Below are 22,116 nucleotides of genomic sequence, written 5' to 3'. Positions count from 1 at the left end.
GGTTATTTGTTCATTAATGACGTCATCAGCGACTAGTCAACTTTAATCTCATAAATGCCAACTTAAAAAAATTTGATATCCAGCAGGTTAGCTGCTTTGGCCACTGGAGTAACATTGGCAAAAAGGATATACTTTTTACAGTGGTGCAGCATTAATATATGTACAAATGTGCTTCCCATACTGAAAAACATGCAAGCTATGATAGCTGAGCTGAAATGACGCACTAGAGCCTCGTAGATGAGCAAGGCCAGATGAGTTAGTGCAGCATTGCAGCCTTCGTGTTGCCCATGCATCTGCAGACCCTTCAGTACACTGGCGAAGAGCCACGTCACAGCCTCCGGAAGCAGGTTACCACCAAGCACCTGCACAAGAATTCATTCACATACACACACACATAGTATTTTCACAAGGCAAAGGATTCAAATATAAAATAGCTGGCATCTTTAGAATTCAATTCTAATCTCATTTGCAGACTGATATAAATATTGTGATGAATTATGAATGTTTTAAAGGGATAGTTTACCCTAAAATGAAAATTCTGTCATCATTTACCCACCCGTGTTTCAAAACTGTATGAATGCTGAACACAAAAGAAGATATTTGGAAGAATATGTGTAACCAAACAGGCCCAGGGAACTATTGAGGGACCTGGGCCTGTTTGGTTACCCATGTTCGTCAAAATACCTTCAGAAGAAATACATTTATACAGGTTCGGAACAACTTGAGGGCGAGTAAATGATAACAGAATTTTCACTTTTGGGTGAACTATCCCTTTATGAGAGACAGGAAAAATCAGCACCTGTTTTAGTAAAGTCCAGCAGAGCAAACCAGCAGTCCGTTGACAATTTACAGTGTCCTTCCAGGAAAGGGAGTTAAAACATATAGTCAGGAGGTTCATATAAATATCCTGAAAAGGAAGGGAGAAAAAAAATGACTCTGATATCAGAGGTCAGATATAGAAGCCAACTGATGGAGCCCACAAATAAATGTTTAGTTACCTCACTTCGGAGAAGGCACTTGCCCAATTCTGAGAGCTCATCTGTAGGTGTATTTATTTGAATGCCCTGTGAGGAATCCATTGACACCATCTCCTCATCTCCTAAACAGAAGATGAAAGTATTTTTAAGATCTGCTGATCCTATGTCTTGACAACATCACATAAAAAACTAAGGTTATTCATTACAGTGAGATGGTCTTTCTGCTGAGCCTTAGGCCTGTCGCACCTCCAACGGTGCCTGTGGTAGACTGTGCATGGCAGGGGTGTCTTCTTCCCTGAGGCAGGCCTAAACCTGACTGCATACCGCACGGTTTTGCTGCAGGGTCTTCAGCTGGGCCCAGAACATCTCCTGGTGGCGGGGCAGTGAACAGGGACGTCTCCCTGGCACCCCCTGCAGCAAAACCTAACGCCGCCTTCACACTGGCAGTTGAAATCAGCTCCGGTACGGCTCCGAAATGACCGGAAGTCATTCATTTCCTATGGAGATTCGCAGACCGCATGCGAATGAGTCCGAAACGGGTCCGACCGAGTGCGGTGCGAAGAAAATCGTGTCCGTTGGTCATCCGGATGCGTTCAAAAAATTGAACTCTTGCGAAAAGCTACGGACGGTTCCTATCCGACAATTCCAGCGGAAGTTAGCGTTGCTATGATACTGATAAACAAACCTGAATTCTTACCTTTTAATAAAATAAATAAAGATTTTATAACGATAAGTTGTCTTGTCATTTTTTATTTTCATGATTTTCTAACGTTATTAGGGTAGTTAATACAATTAAATTGTAGGCAGACATCGAACTAAATGTGATAGTGGTATAAATTATACCACTATATCACATTTTTTAGCCGACCTGACACGTCAACGTCCTGAGCAACTTTCCTCACGCAGCAGCCTTCCTATTAATATCTCTATAACCCTCATCAGAGAGATCATACAGAACTGACAGAATCAACCTTTCTAATCTCTGTTCTACCCGCTTCCAACAGCTTTTACTGTGTAGTACGACGTCTGTTGGGTCCGTATTGCGTATTACGGAGCTGATTTCATCTGCCAGTGTGAAGGCGGCGTAATTGGATGTGACTCCCCAAGCCTTTTCTTGTCGTTTCAGCCAGAGCCAGTGGCTTGCTTTCTCAGCTTACTCAGAGAGCTCTTTGGTGGATCTACTCTATGTGGCTCTCCTCAGTCCAAGGTCCTTGAGCAGACGTGATGTTGATCTGCCCACAAAGCCTCTGGCTCCCACCTCCACCGGGTACAGCCTCACACTACATCCACTTTCTCTGCACTCTGCGACCAGGTCTGCATACTTCGCCTTCTTTCTCTCGTAGGCAGCTTCCAGTCCCTCCTCCCATGGCACTGTCAGCTCGATCAGCATCGCTGACTTCACAGCTGCAGACCACAGCACCACGTCTGGTCTTAAGGTAGTGCTGCATATCTCCTGTGGGAACTGGAGCTGTCTTCCCAGGTCTACTTCCATCTTCCACACCACCCCTGGTGTTAGCAGCTTGGCGGGTGGTCTCTTGCTGGTATGCATTGCAGTTTCCCTAATGAGGAAACGGAGCCGAGCCTGTGGCAGTTTCCAGAACTGTGCCCAGCTGATTGCTCGGCTCGCGACTCCCTCCCAAGTTGTCCATCGCCCCTGCTGCCCCATGTGCCACAGACCTCACTCTGAGCTCCTCCTGCTCAATCCTGGTGACCTCTGCAACAACAAGGTCCTTCCTCTCCTTCCTGGTTGGAGGATGGAGAGGAAGGATGGGTGGCTTGCTCCATCCGAGGCCTGCCCGCCCTGTCTGGACCATGCCCACAACTTGTTGATGTTGCAGTCTTCCTATCACCTTCTGCACCTCCTGCTTAGCTCTCCATTTCCTTCCAGTCTCAACTCTGGCATTTGCACAGCCACTGCCCTGTCAGAGGAGTCCCTTAATTCCATCACCAACCTTGCCTTCTCCTGCCTGTAGCCCAGGGTGATGGATTTCAGGGGTAGCTTGAGTGAGTTCCATCCATACAGACTAGTAGCTGAGAAGCACCGTGGTAGGCCGAGCCATTTGCGGATGAAGGACTTGGCTTTTGCCTCCATCCAGCTTACGGAGGATGAGGTAACTTCGCACAGCTTCAGAGGCCACATCACCCTTGGGTACAAGGTGAAGTGATAACACAACATCTTTTACTTCCCAGGTAGCTGGCTTGCGTCGATGTTGGACAGCCCTTCTGACAGCTGCCGAAGGATGATTTTCCCCATATTCTTGTCTGAGAGACCAGATGTATAAAGTCTTCCCAGGCTTTGGATGGGTTGATCCACGTTGTTGCCAGCCAGTGGTGACTTTCTTCAGTGCAAAGCACATGTGCATGTCCTGGAAGTAGTTCATGATCATGGTCCTGATGTTGTCCAGGATGTAGAAGAATTCCAAAGCGTAGTCTATTAGCTGGTGTGGCACTGACCCATAGGCATTGGCTAGGTCCAGCCATATGACGTGCAGATCTTTCTTCTCCCTCTTGGTGGTCTGGATCTGTTCCCAAATCATAGAAGCATGCTCTACACAACCAGGGAAAACGGGAATCCCAGTTTTCTGGCAGCTGGTATTGATATAATTGTTTTCCGTGAGGTACGTGGTCATTCTTCTTGCCATCACGGAGAAGATTTTCCCCTCCACATTCAGTAGAGCTATGCTTCTGAACTGCTCGATGGTCTTAGCGTTCTGTTGTTTGGGAATAGAGACTACCACTGCCCTCTGCACTCAGATGGTATGGATCACCTGCCTGACCTCGCTGAGCTTGAGTGATGATGCGTCAAACAGGGCTGATGGTTATGAGGGTCTAGACACATACCCTGGGGAGCCTAGGGGGTTGTTCCTTGCTGGATCACTGTACTGAGTGTGGATGTGCTCCTGCAGTTCTTCTTTGGAGATATCCAGTGTTCCACTTGTCTTTTCCTCAAGGAGCCCACGTGCATGCCGGAATGGATTCCTGAAGAAACTTGATCTTTCCTTCTACCTTTTCCTCCATCTTCTGATGCGTTCTGCCCTCCGGAGGTTAGCAAGGCGTCTTATGATCTCATCCCAGAGAGCTTTCAGGCCCTCCTTCTCAGACTCCTCTGCCTTCCTCCAACGCTTGCGGAGCTGCCTTCTGCTTGCCACCAGGTCATCGATCTCTTTCTCCCTCCTGCCCTTTGATCTTATTGTGGGTTCTCTGATGGTCACCTCATCATACCTGTAACTGCATTCTTCATACAGGATTTCCCCGAACAGATTTAGCTTGGCTACCACTGACCCGCACAGAGCTTTTTGCAGCAGCCCGCTCAGATGTTCGTCCAGCTTTCTCCACTCCTCGACCTTGTTGGCCTTTAGCCACTTCATCTTGTTCCTTGAGGAGTGGGTTCTTCAGGTTCCTGGCCCTTTGGCTCGACTCTGTTTTTGGGTCACTTGGGAGTGCTACTGGGTTAACTTCTTGGGGTTCATCAGCATCCCTTTCTTCCTTTCCTCCTGTTCTACCTCTGCAACATTGGGCCTGTTGGCACTGTGGTTGTCAACCCGGCCTTGGATCCCATTTGTCTGACCTGCCCTTACCGGAGCAGTGCAAGGTTGCATCAGGCTACCACCACCACACTTCTTCTTTCCCATGTGGATGTGAAGTGAAGTCCCCTCAAAGTTGTTGTTTTTTCCCAGCTACACCCACACTTCCTTGGAATCTTCTCTTTTACCGATATCCTTTCGTTCTTGTACCTTTTACCTTCTCTTTTACCGATATCCTTGAAGTATATTGCATTTAGCATTTAAGGTGAAGTTGATGACATCAGATGAATGATTCTGTTAAGCAAAGATTTTAGCAAGATGTTTCTGCCAGTTCCTCTTCTCTTTATTGCAAGTCAAATGAGCCAGATTAATGAAACTCTCACCTTTTGTCTTTAATGGCTCTTGGAGCCCCTGCCTAATTCGTTGAATAGTTATGCTGATTGAATTAGGACTGGTTATACTCTAGAGTCTGGGGCAGGTTCCTATACCTGGATCCTTTATTTGCATGTTTTGTTTAAGGTCGTCACCCAGGTGCTTTGTCTCCATTTCTAAGCACTGCCCCCTAAAATCTATATAAACTACAATGTATCACTGCCTTAGTTGGCCTTGATGACTGCAGCTACGAAACAGCACATTCTCAATAAAGAATCTTGTTGAAGATGCATCCAAGTCTCCTGGTCTTCGCTTCTGAATTTCCAACACATCACAGTACTCAGTAGGCTTTTAAACTATTAGTTAAGTCTGAAACACTGCATTGTTCATATGAAGAAAAAAAATGGTAATGCGACCGCTGAGTTCGGTTGCACTGGAACTGTGGAACGATGCACATGAAAGCAACTCACACTCTGGTCCATACTTGTTCAGAAAGTAAAGTATGTTTCAGACGTTATTACTTCCAAAACACACATACAAGCGTGAGTGAGTGTGCAGTAATCAGAGTTGAAAATCTAATGCTCACAATCAGATGTATCCTGTAAGCAGCAGAAGCCACCTTCAACGTGATGCACAGTGTTGTTTACTCTGCAGCACATAATAGTACCAAATTACTGAATAAATAGGCTACTTTGTTTTGCTAAGAGCTCATTTTGTAGCTCTCTGAGATGTGTTTTGGTTGTAAGAGAGACTACCCTGGATCGTGATTTCAGACAAATACATTTTATTTAAGTTTTACCATTGAGTGGTCAGACTTTAATTTAATTGGTGGATTTCCACATGATACATGGAGAATGTGATCATTAACTCACCATCTGCATCCTCTTTGTTTGCAGATAACTCTGGACATTTTCTTGTAATGCAAGTCACACCTGAAAACACATTTACAAAGTTGTTATTTTGTATAAAAAGTGAAGCAAACTTGAAAGGCTTCACATGCATTAGGGAAACTCACTTAGAAGGTCAATGACCTCTCGCGTGACCAACCGCAACAGCTGCTCCTCCACCATTTCCTGAGTCACATGGTTCTCCTCATAGGCCTCCTCCTCCTCCTGAGCACTAAAACATGAATAACAACCATATTAATAATCATGTTGACTTGACAAAGCCAACACAAAGATATTCTATTTAAACTTACAACATCAGCATGTTGCCATTCTCACGCCAATATAATAATAATTTTATTTAAATGTATTATGTTGGTTTAAGAAAGCTACCATACTGAACAGGTGCATGATGTTTAATCTTTGAAGGTCTAAATGCAGTGAATTTTGGATTGTACTTCTGTAACCAAAGCTTACTAATGCTGTATTTAAACATATTATGTTGGCTTAGGAAAGCTAACATACTGATGTTGAATTTAAACATTATTATTATGTTGGCTTGACAACGCAAACATACTATTCTACTATTTAGAGTCACAATGAAACAGAAGTAGTGACAGATCTTCTGTATTGTGACAAACATCCGTGTGAAACAGATTACCGAAAGAAAGAACAAGAGTTTAAAAAAACTTGACTCTGTGCCTCTGTTGTGTATTGGATTTTGAAATGTGCAAAATGTTCATTTTAACAGACAAGAAAACTGAATATTTGTCAAATTTTAATGATGTTTTGGAAACTTTTGGCACTATTTTGACTAGGGCTGTCAAAATGAACGCATTAGAAATATCAGTATAAAGCGTTAAAAAATATTTAACAAATTAATGCAGCATCCGTTTTTCCAGTCATCCTTTTTCTAGTGTTACAATATATGACGACACTCTTAGTCATGCAGGTGCTTTTAAACCATTCAAGCGTGATAAGACAAAAGAGAACGTGGGCACCTGTGAATCTCCTGTCTGTGTGACACACAACTTGTGCCCCTTCAGACAGCGCTTGAATGGATGAAAACACACAAAATTATGCCAAAATGCCCGTTTTGACCAGTATCCACGCAAGCAGTCTTAAATTAGTTTAATGAAGTCTTAAATGAACAAAGAGTTGTGAGAAAATTGGATGTGCGTCAGATCCACGTCATGTGCGGCAGGGCTTAAAGTGACAGCAGCCTAATAAACCAGCTGCTGTCTGTCATTAAGGACAATCAAAGAACAAATGAAAAAGAAAAAAACACTCACTGCTCTTGACTGAATAACTTTTATAGTTTTAAAAAGTATTAATTTATAATTTATGCAGTGAAGACTGAAGTGTTTACAAGGGTCAAAAGCAATGAAAAACAAACTGTAAAGCAACGGCACAAGAAACAGCTACAAAAGACTTGAAGTACAGAGACAAGCGACATGCAGCTACAAAGTCACTGGTGGTGTGAATGGGGCTTCAGTCAGGGCTTCTGGAGAATAGAGACTCGTGTCAGTCTCATGCAACTGCAGCTTCTCTCTTTCAATCTCAACCACACACACCCGAGGCAGGGGTATCACACAAAACGTGTGAGAAGAAAGCGGTGTTTAAAGAACTGTAAAAGGCCAGAACTGTACACAAAAATGTTGTATTATCCAACACTAAAATATTTTACATAATACATATATATTTAAAATATTTTACCTCAGACTGGTCCTTTGGTTGATGATCTGCCACCGAAAGCTCAGTCTCTGTTTTCAATCAAATAAATAAAAAAATAGGAGATAGCATTAGGCAAATCCTGTGCTACAAGCAATACTGGTTGCTTCACTATACCCAAAATTACTGAATGATGTAAAACAACAGTGAAGTGTCTGTGCAACCTTCAAACTTCGATATTGAAAACAGAATGATATCTTAATATTTTATGGGATTTTGTTGATATTTGGATGATATTTAGTGTGTTTTTGTGCTAGAATCTTGGCTGGTTTAAGCCTGTCATGGAAAGCTGATACCCAAAAATATTTTTTCTAGCAATGGTTAGTTTCACAGCAGCTCCAAATGAATGGAAATTAACTTTTCTATTAAGGGACGATTCTGCTCCCTTAAATTCTTTCCAGGAGCACCTTTATACCATTATAAAGGCAATTGTTCTTAACCTTATTAGAAGTATACATAAATTCACTTTTAATTAAAGGGATAGTTCACCCAAAAATGAAAATTCTGTCAGTAATTACTCACCCTCATGTTGTTGAATAACTTGTAAGACTTTCGTTCATCTTCGGAACACAAATTAATATATTTTTTATTAAATCTGAGAGCTGGTTCACCAGAAAAGTTATTAAAGACATCGTTAAAATAGTCCGAGTGACTACAGTGGCTCAATCTTAAGTTTATCAAGCGACGAGAACACTTTTTGTGCGCAAAAAACACCAAAAATAACGACTATATTCAACTATTAATTTCCTTCTCTGTGGGCCTTAAATGAGTTCACGTAGTGTAACGGCGCAGCGCTTCTGTGTTGTACGTCACACGTAGGCTCACTATTGGCTGACGCTGGTCATGTGTGTGATGCGTGTGACGTACAACACACAATCGCTGCGCTGTTACACTACGTGAACTAACTCGAGGCCCACAGAGAAGGAAATGAATAGTTGAATAAAGTCGTTATTATGGGGGGTTTTTGCGCACAAAAAGTATTCTCGTCGCTTGATAAACTTTAGGTTGAGCCACTGTAGTCACTCGGACTATTTTAACGATGTCTTTAATAACTTTTCTGGGCCGGCAAGTTTCAATTCCATAGAAGCCTATGGAGGAGTGAGACAGCTCTCAGATTTAATCAAAAATATCTTAATCTGTGTTCCGAAGATGAACGAAAGTCTTACGGGCTTGGAACAACATGAGGGAGAGTAATTACTGACATTACTGATTTTTGGGTGAACTAATAACCCTTTAATAAATTAAAAGAGACATAGTGCTATTACCAATCAAATGAAATCAGCATCAACAAAACATCTTTGCACAGCAGAGGCGGCACAGAATATCAGTATTTAAATGAGGCATTTATTGGGTGTGATGTGAAGTTTACCTGCTGTAGATAGGCAAATAATGGACCCAGCAAGGGACAGAGGAGGCTGTCATAGTACTCACGAGGACAGGACAAGACCAGCTGCTTCATGAAGAGACGTGAAAGACATTAAGGAAAACAACAAAAACAAACTGTACCCTAAAGCACTTCATTCATGAGTCAATGACAATTAGCATCATCTACATTTGATAAAAAGGATCCGTGTAAATAATGGCGAACTAATCTTGTGCCATCCAGGGATGTTTAAATCATGGCAATAATATGCAACTATGCATGTCAAATACTTCTCATTCTTTCTTATAGAGTGTGTTTGATTTAGTTTATACCTAGATGTTAGTTAGTGCATTAACTATTAAACATGTAGTTACGCTGGTCGTTATCCATGTATGAATCTAGTCAGTAGTAGTTAAGGTTAGTTCTTTATTCATTCTTGATCATAAGCTCATGGTGATCTATTAATTTAGGTATTAAGATGATTATTTAGATAGCATTATTATTACGTGTTACTGGCAGATGTTACTGACTTTTTAAAAGAGCTACATGATTCTGGATAAATCGAGAATCACAATTTGTTTTGTTTGAAATAGAAATCACGATTCTCCCACAATTCTGAACAGACAATTAAACAAAATAACATGTCATTTATCAGAGGTTCTGACAAAATGTTAATTGCTGTGGTCGCTTTCAGTTAGGAATGAGATTGTGTGGGTGTTTGAATCTAAATCGCAATCTTTTACTAATTAACCCTGCAGCTCTACTTTTTAGTAGAAGTTTATATAACTAATAGCAAAAAAATACATGTATATGATAAAAAGGATATGGACTAGGGGACGGAGCCTGTGGTCTGGAACACTGTCTAGATGGATGAAGGCCGAACCAACAATCTGCTCTGCCAAGCCCTCTATAGCATAAAAGTCTTGTTGCAAGCAGGGACCAGTATTCCCAAGCAGTTGGTAACTTTAAAAAGAAAAACAGAAAAGGGTAAACAGGATCAGGGAAAGTGAGAATACACCATTGGAGAAGAGTTTTTTTTATTAAACCAAGAAACAAAAAAGAAAAATTAATCTTTGTTCCAACCAGTTTTCGTAGAGTGAGGAGAAGAAGCCTTGCATGCGCTCATCAATGTTTCTGTACACTGGGGAGTCGTAGGAATCTAAAACTTGTTGAGGAATTCCTGTAGGAAACAAGAAGAGTCATTTCTTTAAAGTCCCTGTAAAGTCAAAATTAAGTATGTGTTCTGAGTTTGTCACACCACAGAAAAATGTGTTATTAGCCACCCAGCCAAATTTGAATGATAAAAAAAGCCGGCAAGTACATAAAATAAGCTATCAAAATCTTGAAAAAATGAGCATTATTCTCTGCTCTCAAACGCTGGGGGCGTGTCCACTGGCTGCGCTGAAACCACGCCCACTCGCGGGAAAGCTTCCGACGGTGATATTAGTGATACTGCTTTCGGGACGGGGAGATGAAGGCCGAGGCGGGAGATAGTCGGTTCGGCCCCATTCACCAGTAACAGCGGATTATTAGTGAATCCCAGTTGTCTCCGACCAAAGTTTATAAAACTATCCCGTGTAAAATGATCACTACAGAGGCGGGTGTTGGTTGTGATCCTCAGCTCTCCATCAAGGTTGGCTCTTCACAAAATTAATCCACTTCTTCTTGATGTGATCGTTTTTAGGAAATTTAAATAAAGACACCGATCTGTTTTGTACATGATCGCATCCAGGTAGCCTACGCATTTCCGTGTCGAAGGCATAGCTAGCTAGCAAACTGCAGGCTGTAGTAACGGTAGTAACTAATAGTACTGACAGTGACTCGCGATTGAGCGCCAAACTGATGTGAATGTGCTCTATTGTTAGGGGAGGGGCCAGCCTCAGTGGCCTCAGTGCGTCATCAAGTAGGGCCGTGTCCAGGAGCTCATGGGCTCCAGTGCGTCATCGAGCCCCATTTTAGCCCCGCCCAAAAAATCCGGAAAATAGCAATGGTGAAAAACTGTTTAACGGTCTAACTCCACAATTCAGTACTTCACAGTTCAGTCTTTGTAATATGTTTTAGCAATACATTTCTAACAATGTGTTTAGAATTTTTTTTTAGAATTGCCTTTACAGGGACTTTAACATAACCAGGGTTTGGTGTTTAAAAGACGATTAATATTCAGCAATACCATCGATTCAACTGCACTGACACTAGTAGATAAGAACAAAATCTGAATAATAATATTCAGTCTTGTGTAGAGCTGCTTTTACCTGAATTGAACTTGTTTCATAATTGATTAAAGAGATGGTTCACCCAAAAATAAAAATTGTGTCATCATTTACTCACCCTCATGTCGTTCCAAACCCGTACGACTTACTTTCATCTTCAGAAAACAAATGAAGATCGAATTTAAATTTTTGGGTGAACGATCCCTTTAACTTTGCAGCACTGACACTTTTACTGAACTAAATTAACACTGAACTGACTTGAGCTGAATAATTGTCATCTGTAGAGCTGCTTTACAGCGGATTTGAACTTGTTTTATAATTGATGAAATCTGCAACAGTAACTGTTATCTTTATGATGAGACCTGAATTATGATGTTTGTATCAGGACAGGACAAATTAGAAACCTACCTAAAACGGAATTCTTATCCATATCCATAATATCATAGACTCTAGTAAAGGTCTTGCTAAGCCGGTTGACGTTCTCTGGCAAGAACAAGCTGTTGTGGGTCCTGAAAGGATGAAGAACATGAAACTACTCCAAACACTGTTACAATAGCAGAAAAACAGTACATATACACAAGCTAATCATGACTATTTTCACATATCTAATGTCTTATTTTGGAAGCAAAATTTCTAGAAATGACCTAATGTACCTGATGAGGGCCAAAAGGTTGGGCAGAAGGGCCTGCACAGGCTCTGCACAAGGGTTTCTGTAGATGGGGGTCCCATCAGAGGTAGTGCTGATCACAAAGCCGCCTGCTTTTGCCTCCTCAGGATCAGCAGGCCAACGAGCACGCTTCACAACGCCAAGTATGGTGTATACACACAAACTAATCTGCCATAAAAGACACAAGCCAATCAAAGCCACTCATATTCACATCTATTAGACCAGTGTTTCCCAACCCTGTTCCTGGAGGCACGCCAACACTACTAATTTTTTAACTCTTCCTAATTAAACACATCTAATTCAACTCATCAGTTCATTAGAAGAGTCTCCAAGACCAGAATGAATGGGTAAGATTAAGCGTGCTCTAATCAGGATTTTTGGGGTCGATCACCGATTACTGGAAGCAGAAGTAGCCGATATGATCACCGATACCACTCACTCACTCACTGAAATAAAACAATACTATTCTATACTATTCTTAACAACAATGTTTTTTAATTATAAAAAAAGAGATGAGGAGATGAGAAAGTATAATGAATTGACAACTCCTTATTTATTGGAAAGCAACATGTGCAACACACCGTATTCCATTCGTTATCTTAGAGGTGATTAGTAACAGCTTAGAGCTTAACAAATACAGCATTATAGCAATAAATAATAACAAATAAAAAACAGAATTTTTCAGAATCAACAGAAAGTAATCAATATAAATCTGCCTGCCTCTATGGAAATTTAACATGGGGTGTCCTGACTTATGCCCCCTGTATTTTAAGGGAGAACATTTATTTACGATACATTACTCATTCACAAAGAAGATTGGTGTCCTTAGAGGGTGGATTTTTCCTATTTTTTATAATTAAGGCATTAAGATTAATTACCAAAAGATGATCTTTTTATTCCTCTTTTTAGTCAACTTTAGCATGGATGTATTCACTTATGCTTAGCACTGTACATGCTCACAGTGTCTCGTTCACAGTAAATGAACCAAGCTGCTCTGAGACACTAAAATACAGTGTTTCATGAACTACATGTGTAAATGATGCGTTTCACTCTGAATCTGATAGCACATATATTCCCTTAATTAAATGAAAGCCTGAGCAATATGATAATAACACTAAGCCATAAAGCAATATTCATCTAATTTCAATATATCATGCATCCCTAGGGCACACCTACCCGTGACCTGTTGATACCCATCTGGTCCTCTTTGTCAGGGTCACTGACCACCTGATCAGCACCAACATATGCCAAGAAGGTAGCAGGATCCCATAACACGCTACACAACACAGAAATAAAAGAAGAATCACACATCATTCATTCATTTCAACCTCTGTTTAATAAACTCAGTAAAGGCCAGTTTGGGTAACAGCATCCATTCATACCTCCTCATCTCCTCTGACAGCCACTGGGCAGTAACAGGTGCCATGAGTTCCTCCAGGAAAGCTTTCTGCTTGTTATAGTCTTTAAACTGATTGCTGATCAGTATCAGGGCTTCTATAAGAGCACACTTCTCCATCTGTGTCAGCAGCATCTCATTTGAGAACAACCTCTTCACATGCTCATACATCATGTCGAAGCATGGCTGCAATGCATGGAAAATAATCTATTATAGTTAGCGCTTATATCAAAAGAGAATGCTAATATCACAATTTCTTAAGACTGACATCAAACTGACTGACATCCTTTACCAAACTGAAAATTATCCTTTTTTTTAAAATCATTTTCCAGCATTAAAACAAAGAGCAGAACAAATCATAACAACTATTAAATAGCATGTTTTGCATTGTGGAGGAACATTTTTTGTACCTGCATGAGTTAACATACCAGAATAAGGTCTGAATAATCTCGACACATCCTAATGATGGAAGAACAGGCATGTCTTCTGACGTTCTTTACAGCTCGCGTTCGAGGTGCCTGAACACATCCACTGAACGTCAACAAGAGTGTTTGATTAGAGAATGATATGCAGATATGTTTACAAGTATGGGCACCTTACCTTGCGTTCTTCAACCAATTCAAAAGTGATGGCAGGGAATATCTTAGAAAGGAAACAAAATTGATGTTGGTAGGTCTTTAACGTATCTTTAATTGCACTAAGTAAAACACATACAGGCTATAAATAAATAAAAAAACTAAAATTTAGATAAAAAAATATGTAAATGCATGACATAAGACTTAGATGGCAATAACAGGCAATAACAGCAGAGAGAAGAGAAAAAATCTTGGGGAGAAGGGGAGAGAATACAGGGGGTTGTGAACCAGATTCAAACTCACATATTACTGATTGATTGATTCTAGATCATAAGCCGTGTATAACCAGACCACAGGCAGGGGGCTTGACATTAACACCAGCCAATCCGGCAAATGCGGGTGTATTTCAGCAGTGGTGTGTAATGCAGTCAATCCTACTAGCCAATTTGTCGGGTTGAATTTTATATATAAAATATACAATTTTCAATAGTAGCCTTTTAAAAGGCATCTGAAATAATAAACTAAGTGCAATGTAGTGTTGTAAAAATATATAGCTTTTTCGATATACACTCACCTAAAGGATTATTAGGAACACCATACTAATACTGTGTTTGACCCCCTTTCGCCTTCAGAACTGCCTTAATTCTACGTGGCATTGATTCAACAAGGTGCTGAAAGCATTCTTTAGAAATGTTGGCCCATATTGATAGGATAGCATCTTGCAGTTGATGGAGATTTGTGGGATGCACATCAAGGGCACGAAGCTCCCGTTCCACCACATCCCAAAGATGCTCTATTGGGTTGAGATCTGGTGACTGTGGGGGCCATTTTAGTACAGTGAATTCATTGTCATGTTCAAGAAACCAATTTGAAATGATTCGAGCTTTGTGACATGGTGCATTATCCTGCTGGAAGTAGCCATCAGAGGATGGGTACATGGTGGCCATAAAGGGATGGACATGGTCAGTAACAATGCTCAGGTAGGTCGTGGCATTTAAACGATCCCCATTTGACACTTAGGGGCCAAAAGTGTGCCAAGAAAACATCCCCCACACCATTACACCACCACCACCAGCCTGCACAGTGGGAACAAGGCATGATGGATCCATGTTCTCATTCTGTTTACGCCAAATTCTGACTCTACCATCTGAATGTCTCAACAGAAATCGAGACTCATCAGACCAGGCAACATTTTTCCAGTCTTCAACTGTCCAATTTTGGTGAGCTCTTGCAAATTGTAGCCTCTTTTTCCTATTTGTAGTGGAGATGAGTGGTACCCGGTGGGGTCTTCTGCTGTTGTAGCCCATCCGCCTCAAGGTTGTGTGTGTTGTGGCTTCACAAATGCTTTGCTGCATACCTCGGTTGTAACGAGTGGTTATTTCAGTCAAAGTTGCTCTTCTATGAGCTTGAATCAGTCGGCCCATTCTCCTCTGACCTCTAGCATCAACAAGGCATTTTCGCCCACAGGACTGCCACATACTGGATGTGTTTCCCTTTTCACACCATTCTTTGTAAACCCTAGAAATGGTTGTGCGTGAAAATCCCAGTAACTGAGCAGATTGTGAAATACTCAGACCGGCCCGTCTGGCACCAACAACCATGCCACACTCAAAATTGCTTAAATCACCTTTCTTTCCCATTCTGACATTCAGTTTGGAGTTCAGGAGATTGTCTTGACCAGGACCACACCCCTAAATGCATTGAATCAACTGCCATGTGATTGGTTGATTAGATAATTGCATTAATGAGAAATTGAACAGGGGTTCCTAATAATCCTTTAGGTGAGTGTATATCAATACTGAAATATCTGAAACGCAGAATAGATACACGATACCAGCTGTGCTTTCTAGCTCTCTCACCTCTCCGACAGCGAGTTGACACAAACCCAAAGTGCGAGCACATAAAGCCGCCACTCAGTGCTAAATTGTTTAAAAAAATGTAAAGTTCTTTTTCACTGATTATCGCACTTAAACAGTCAAATACACACAAAATAATGTCAAAATGCCGGTCTGGGCCAGTTTAATCTAAACAGTCAGGTATTTTTTTAAGTGAACATAAATAGTTGAGACGGAAACACGTGTAACAGTATAATGGGTCGGTGCATTAGCTCTTAAAGTAAGCTAAAATTTTGCTGTGCAACAGTAAATATGACCAGACCTTAGAGCTTTACAATTTTGAAACAGCAGATTATATCCCTCACCTTATAGAGTACTTGAGGCAGGAACTGAGGTTGGTGTTTGACGAAGGGAAAGAGAGTGGATATGATGGTAAGAACACAGGACAGAATGAGAGGATCTCTTGTCTCATAGTTTACAACCATCTGCAGCAGCTCCATGCCCTCATCTATGGGAAGCTTCTACAGGAGTGGGGAAAAAAAGTCTCAATGACAAGATCCACTTTAAAGCCCTCACTGCTGCACCATGAAAGACATTGGATGGTCTTGCCTCTTTTTCGAGGATTTTGAAGAGCTGTCCAAATACACTTTCAGTGAAGAAAGTCATGGCATCCCACTGAACCGCTGAAGGGGACAGAGCAGAACAGAGAACCTTATCCATCTTAGCTTCAACAGACAACAAGACACAAATGAAGGCATGTTAAAGGAACGTTCTAAGGTAATACACAAGTATCGATTTTGAAGTGTTGATTATTGTCTGTGGTAACCAACATCGGTGGAGCTCAATTTGTATAATGGTGTTTCAATTGTGAACATCAGTGTTTTAAGTCTATGAATTAAATGAATGAACATGGACATTTGTAAACAAATGAGGCGGTGCCTCATGAATGAGAATCTGTATGTATGTAATGTAAATCAAACTCAATCTCATTCCACAATGAATCAAAGCTTTATGACATAGGTACACTGATCATCAGCCAAAACATTAAAAGCAATATGCAGCCAAAACAGCTCTGATGTGTTAAGGCATGAACTCCACAAGACATCTGAGTGTATGCTGTGTTCTCTGGGACCAAGATATTAGGAGTGGAAGCTTTAAGTCCTGCAAGTTGCGAAGTGGGGCCTCAATGGATTGGATTGTTTGACCAGTTCTGATGCTCCCCTCGTGCATCAATGAGCCATGACCCTGATGCCAGTTCACCGGTTGTCCTTTGTTGCACCAATTTTGATAGGTACCAACAACTAAATACTGGGGAAAACCCCAAAATTCATAATTCAGCAATCCTATAAGATCATTAGAAATCAAATTGTACGACATGGATATAATAAACTTGTGTACGACATGTATATAGACTGTTCGATTATGACACCTATTGAATTGTAGGCTACGACAAGTTTGTATAGAATAATAAAACGTCATCAGCATGTGCTAGTGGTAAACAAAGATCGCAAATACAGCAAGATGAATCGCACTTTGGCAATTGCGGTTTTTATGTGCGCTAAAAAAGAAAATAGGAGGAAGCGCCAGAGTAGATGGTCGCAGTCTTGGCTAGGGAAAAGGGCGCCTTTAAACCTCTCTCACTGTACGACGTAGGACCACCGACCACAGAAAATCACTACGATTGGTCATCTTTCGTCAGGGACAGCCCAAAATCGTACAATGTGTACCAGGACTTGCTGCTTTGGAGATGCTCTGACCCAGTCGTCTAACCATCACTGTACAACCTTTGTCAGAGTCACTAAGATCTTTTTGCTTAACCATTTTTTCTGCTTCCAACACATGAAATACAACAACTGACTGTTCACTTGCTGCCTAATACTGTATATCCCACCACTTGACAGGTGCCACTGACACAATATAATCAATGTTATTCACTTCACCTGTCTGTGATTTTAATGTTGTGGCTGATCAGTGTATGTACAATTTATAAATTTGACCACAGAGTGAAATTGTGTAGGACAAGGCAAGGGTGATGGGTCAAAGTAAGAGCTCAAATTGGCATAGTTTACTGGATAAAAAAAAAATCTGTACTTGTCCAGACAACCAGTTCTTTATTAACGCTTGCATTTCCATTTAGAAGTGCTGCACGCATTTTGGAGACACTCAGCTTATTTGCAATGCAAGGGTTAATAAAGAACTGGTTGTCTGGATAAGTACAGAGTTTTCTTTACTAACTTTAAAATTAGAGTCTAATAAAAGTCTGTTATTTGTTATCTAGTTACTGTATGAGGTTTTGCCAACAGTTTGAGGATCCACTGCAGTTAGTTACGAGGTTTTTTTAGTAGGAAGTCTATTCAAGCTCTTGTATAAAATATAGGGGAAAAAATATCTTTATTAACTGGTTTTCGGAACTGTAATATTATGGAAGAAATGCAAGAACAGAAATGTTAAAATACTGATTCTGCTCGGAGTGAACCGGATTGATTTTTCTTTTTCTTTTGTTTTTAAGCCCTGCAATGAAGAATATGCGTCACACTAGCATAGTTGTGACAAAAAAACAAAAACAAAAAATCAGAAAGCAGCAGCACATTTACAAAAACAGCATAACCATTTGGCAGATTAAAGAGTACCTACCATAAAGAAAGGGTAGTAACAATACTCACGTGTTGTATTCCCAGTATCTATAGGTGTGTTGATCTGATACTGCGCCCACTCCCTTGCAATTTGAAAAGCCTCGAACGGGACAATTTTACAAGCCTGACGAACTGCTTCCCCCTGATGAGCCCTGAAAGCTGTTTAACAAATATTGTTAAGGGGTAAACCGAACCGGGGAAAAAAATTATTCTTTAAAAAAGACAATTAGGTTGTATTCATATTCTTTCTTTGTGATAATTTTGAGATTCAAACCATTTTATTTCTGCTATAACTTTATACATCACACAGGGCATGCACTGGTTGGTGGGGGATTTTTTGTTATTCATTTTCCTAACTACATCTAATTCAATCACATCATATTTATCATCCGCCTACAAGTCCATGTTCTCTCCTGTCCTCTGCAGTCAGCAGGACGACACAAATGTACCATCAACATTTCTCTCTACAAAATCAATAACTGGAACCTTTAATCTCTCTCTCACACACACACACACGCACACCCTGTGGTGAAACAAGCTACGGATTGATCTGACTGCACTGACACTGTTTGATGAGAACTGAGCTGGAAGATGGCTTCACTGTTTAATGCTGCTTTATAGCCAAATTGAACTAATTTAATAATTGATGATCTTTACACTGAAACTGAATCAACATTGAACTGACTTCGGCTGAACAATGACACTACGTAATAGTTTAATAGTTGCTTTACAGACGATTTGAGCAATGTTTGTATTAGTGCTGCAGGATTAATCGAATCGCAATCGTAATCGCGATGTCAAACCTCTGCGATTATATAACGCAAAATGCCGCGATTTTATATGAACACAGCATCTCTTCTTTTTTGTCATCCTTTGACTAGTGTTACATGATCCCGCTCTTATTCGTGCAAATGCCTTGAAACTATTTTGCACGACAAGAAGTCAAAAGAGAGCGCGCTGCCTGTGAATGTCCTGAATGTGACTCACAGAATAACGCGCGCCAGTATAATGCGCATGCACAGACCGGGTGCCAGAATACAGTTCTCTTTCGAGCTTGAACGAACAATAACACACACAATTATGCCAAAATGTTGTTTGGCGATTATCTTCATAACATAAGAGCAGTCTTATGATGGACAAAAAGAGTTGTGCTTGTGAGAGAATGAGGCGCGTGTGAGATCCGCGTCTCGGCAACGGCTGCTCTTAAAGGGCCAGCAGCGAATAAAGCGTTCCGTCAGTAAAGTTAATCAAAGAACAAAGGGAACAGAAAATTACTCACTGCTCTTGACTAAAGAAGTTTTGTGGGTTTAATAAGGATTAGTCTATATATATAATTTATAATTCATGCAGCGCAGACTGTTTGATAACTTTATTCAATTTCTGTATATAAATCTGTATATAAATCCTCAATCCTACCTGTTAAGACAGGAAGGGCACAGGTAAATATGGCATTTATTATGGGTTTATGTGAGGATTGTTTGAAGTTCACTTAATTTAAAAGCTGTTATTATTATTTTTTTAAGCCTAATAAATATTTTAAAAGTTGATAGCTTTCAATTGTATTGATGGAATCACTGTAATGTTGGATGGCTATAATTAACGTTTAAAATGTGGGGGGTGTCGTCATTTTTATCCAGACATCAATGGTTTATTGATCATTATAGGTGTTATCAATCATTTAGTTGTTGTTGCTAGTTTGAGTTGAGAAATACACATTAATACACAGAATGATCACTAATCTGTGTGTGCATTTTACTTTAGAACCAAGCAAGTTGACTCATGAAACCATTTGTTTATTATATCGCAATCGCAATATTGACCTCATTAATCTAAATATGACATTTTCCCCAAATCGTGCAGCCCTAGTTTGTATCATTGAATAATTTTCCTATTGATCACTGTAAAGCTGCTTTGAAACAATCCGTATTATATAAAGCGCCAAAAAAATAAAGGTGACTGGACTTGATTCTGCAACTTTTAGATCGACATATCAACTGCTGGGTTAATAATATCATCTGTGCATTTGATTGTCAATGATTGGGAAAATTATTAGTTACTAGTAAACTAGTTACTAACCAATAATAACTCACAATTAAAGCAGCAGTTGAAATCTTCATCACTATCAAAGTCCACTCTGGAGAATTCACAACCTGGACAATCATTCTTGGAGGGAAATCCAGTCTGTAAAAGGCAAACAGAGCAATTAAGTATGATTAAGTATGATAGCAATTACTCAAAACTGCTCTGTGTCTGGGATACACAGCACTTACTTTCACAAGATTGATCCTTGCTGATCTTAAATATTTGATGGTCATTTGGCAAATTACAGGATCCTTCGATAAAACTTCATGTCGGAATAAGTTTCCCCAGGTCATTTGCGTGGAAGACCTCAAAAACTGTTTTGAATAATATCAAATACATGATTAAATATGCAATATTTAGTAACAATTCTTGGTTGACCAATGAGTTTCACTGAGTAGCAATAATGCAGTTCAACCTGGCTGGGATGAGTAGTGAAAGCAAGAAGAGCTTCCATGTATTTATTCAGGTTAACAGGAACTTGTACTTCAACATCTGAACCCTGAAGAGAAAAATAAAAATCTTCTGCATAAATGGAAAAAAGGATAAATGATACACAACAGTGATGCTCATACGATCACCTCACCACTAGAGAGCAGATTTGGCTACCCAGGGCACAGAGAACCTGACACAGCCTCTTCAAAAAGGTGTATCTTCTTTCCACGACGGCACCCGATGATCTGAATTGGACGATGGACAGTTTTGGTTAAAACTAACAGGAGTGAACTCGGTTGTTCTAAATTAAGCCTGTGTTGGTTTTTAAGAGAAAAATGTAAACTCACTGGTTACACAGAGCTGCACCGTCTGCCGACCTATATTAAAATAAAATCCAAACAGCATTTTGCAGTCATTCGAACAGTATCCAAGTCATTTAGAGCAGGGTTCCTCAGATCTGTTCCTGCAGGGCCACTGTCCTACAGTTTAGTTTCAACTAATCAAACACACATGAACAACCTAATCAAGGTCTTCAAAGCTACTAAAAAATGTCAGGCGAGTTTGATCAGGGTTTGAGCTAAACTCTGCAAGACAGTGGCCCTTCAAGGCCAGATTTGGAGAACCCTGATTAAGAATAAGCTTAGACGTGTACTTACTGTGCAGCAGACAGGATATAGTTCATGGCGACTTCATCAAAGAGCAACATAAATGGCTTTCTCTCCTCTAACTTTCCCTGTGGAAGTACAGAAGTTGCTCAATCAAAAACACTTCAACTGATCACTTCAACTCTTGACACTAAAAAGCACTACAATTAACTTCACACAACATAGTGGTGCTAGTCAGGGCTTGACATTAACGTTTTTTGCTCACCAACCAATGTGGCTAGTGGTTTTCCAAAGTTACTAGCTACTCAGCATTTTCTCTGGCCACAACATTGCCACCATGCAGAGAAACTGCCATATAGATATTTTATTATCTCATAATTTGACCTGACACACAGATCTATTATACTGTTACGCATGCATTTTCTCTCTCAACTGTTTACGTTCACTTAAAACAACTGACGGTGTTTGCGTGAATACTCGTCAAGACCGGCATTTTAACATTTTGTGTGTATTTGACTGTTTAAGGGCAATAAGCAGGGAAAAATAACTAAATTTAGCACTGTAACGACTGAGACAAATCAGACGTGAGTATCTGTTATATTGAACAAATAATCTTTAAAAAACCCTCACCAAACACAAAACAAGGTGCTAAGGTGTCTGCACAACCCACAAAGTAATAGAACCAGGCCTCTAGTTGCCATGATGTTACGACTTAAAAGTATGCACAGTCATTTTGAGTCAGGTCAAAGGAAAGACACATAAAATAGACTTTCCTGCATTAATTATAGACGAACTGAGCTGTAAATGAACGTGCATCCCAGGACATTGTG

At 40.4% G+C, this 22,116-nt stretch overlaps 1 protein-coding gene across 1 annotated transcript in view; it reads right to left on the bottom strand.

Moving 5' to 3' along the window:
* LOC130095206 (exportin-5-like) overlaps positions 1 to 22,116 on the bottom strand; it is a 45,255-nt gene that overhangs the window by 3,725 nt on the left and 19,414 nt on the right. Inside the window, exons 8-31 of the mRNA XM_056261895.1 lie at positions 21,338 to 21,414; positions 21,029 to 21,058; positions 20,833 to 20,926; positions 20,665 to 20,748; positions 20,438 to 20,563; positions 20,258 to 20,348; positions 18,198 to 18,326; positions 16,144 to 16,217; positions 15,900 to 16,055; positions 13,725 to 13,766; positions 13,553 to 13,642; positions 13,111 to 13,310; positions 12,905 to 13,004; positions 11,715 to 11,896; positions 11,470 to 11,570; positions 9,935 to 10,031; positions 9,679 to 9,814; positions 8,858 to 8,956; positions 7,474 to 7,520; positions 5,889 to 5,992; positions 5,746 to 5,805; positions 999 to 1,099; positions 800 to 907; positions 225 to 362 (exon numbers count right to left, since the gene is read on the bottom strand). Coding sequence (XP_056117870.1) covers positions 225 to 362; positions 800 to 907; positions 999 to 1,099; positions 5,746 to 5,805; positions 5,889 to 5,992; positions 7,474 to 7,520; positions 8,858 to 8,956; positions 9,679 to 9,814; positions 9,935 to 10,031; positions 11,470 to 11,570; positions 11,715 to 11,896; positions 12,905 to 13,004; positions 13,111 to 13,310; positions 13,553 to 13,642; positions 13,725 to 13,766; positions 15,900 to 16,055; positions 16,144 to 16,217; positions 18,198 to 18,326; positions 20,258 to 20,348; positions 20,438 to 20,563; positions 20,665 to 20,748; positions 20,833 to 20,926; positions 21,029 to 21,058; positions 21,338 to 21,414 — 2,466 coding nt within the window. The remainder of the gene's footprint in view (positions 1 to 224; positions 363 to 799; positions 908 to 998; positions 1,100 to 5,745; positions 5,806 to 5,888; positions 5,993 to 7,473; positions 7,521 to 8,857; positions 8,957 to 9,678; positions 9,815 to 9,934; positions 10,032 to 11,469; positions 11,571 to 11,714; positions 11,897 to 12,904; positions 13,005 to 13,110; positions 13,311 to 13,552; positions 13,643 to 13,724; positions 13,767 to 15,899; positions 16,056 to 16,143; positions 16,218 to 18,197; positions 18,327 to 20,257; positions 20,349 to 20,437; positions 20,564 to 20,664; positions 20,749 to 20,832; positions 20,927 to 21,028; positions 21,059 to 21,337; positions 21,415 to 22,116) is intronic.

Source organism: Rhinichthys klamathensis, unplaced genomic scaffold, assembly GCF_029890125.1.
Source record: "Rhinichthys klamathensis goyatoka isolate OS25496 unplaced genomic scaffold, OSU_Roscu_1.1 h1tg000188l_1, whole genome shotgun sequence".
Classification (NCBI taxonomy): Eukaryota; Metazoa; Chordata; class Actinopteri; order Cypriniformes; family Leuciscidae; genus Rhinichthys; species Rhinichthys klamathensis.
The sequence above is the reverse complement of the archived record's forward strand: the minus strand, read 5'-3'. Positions and strand labels throughout refer to the sequence as shown.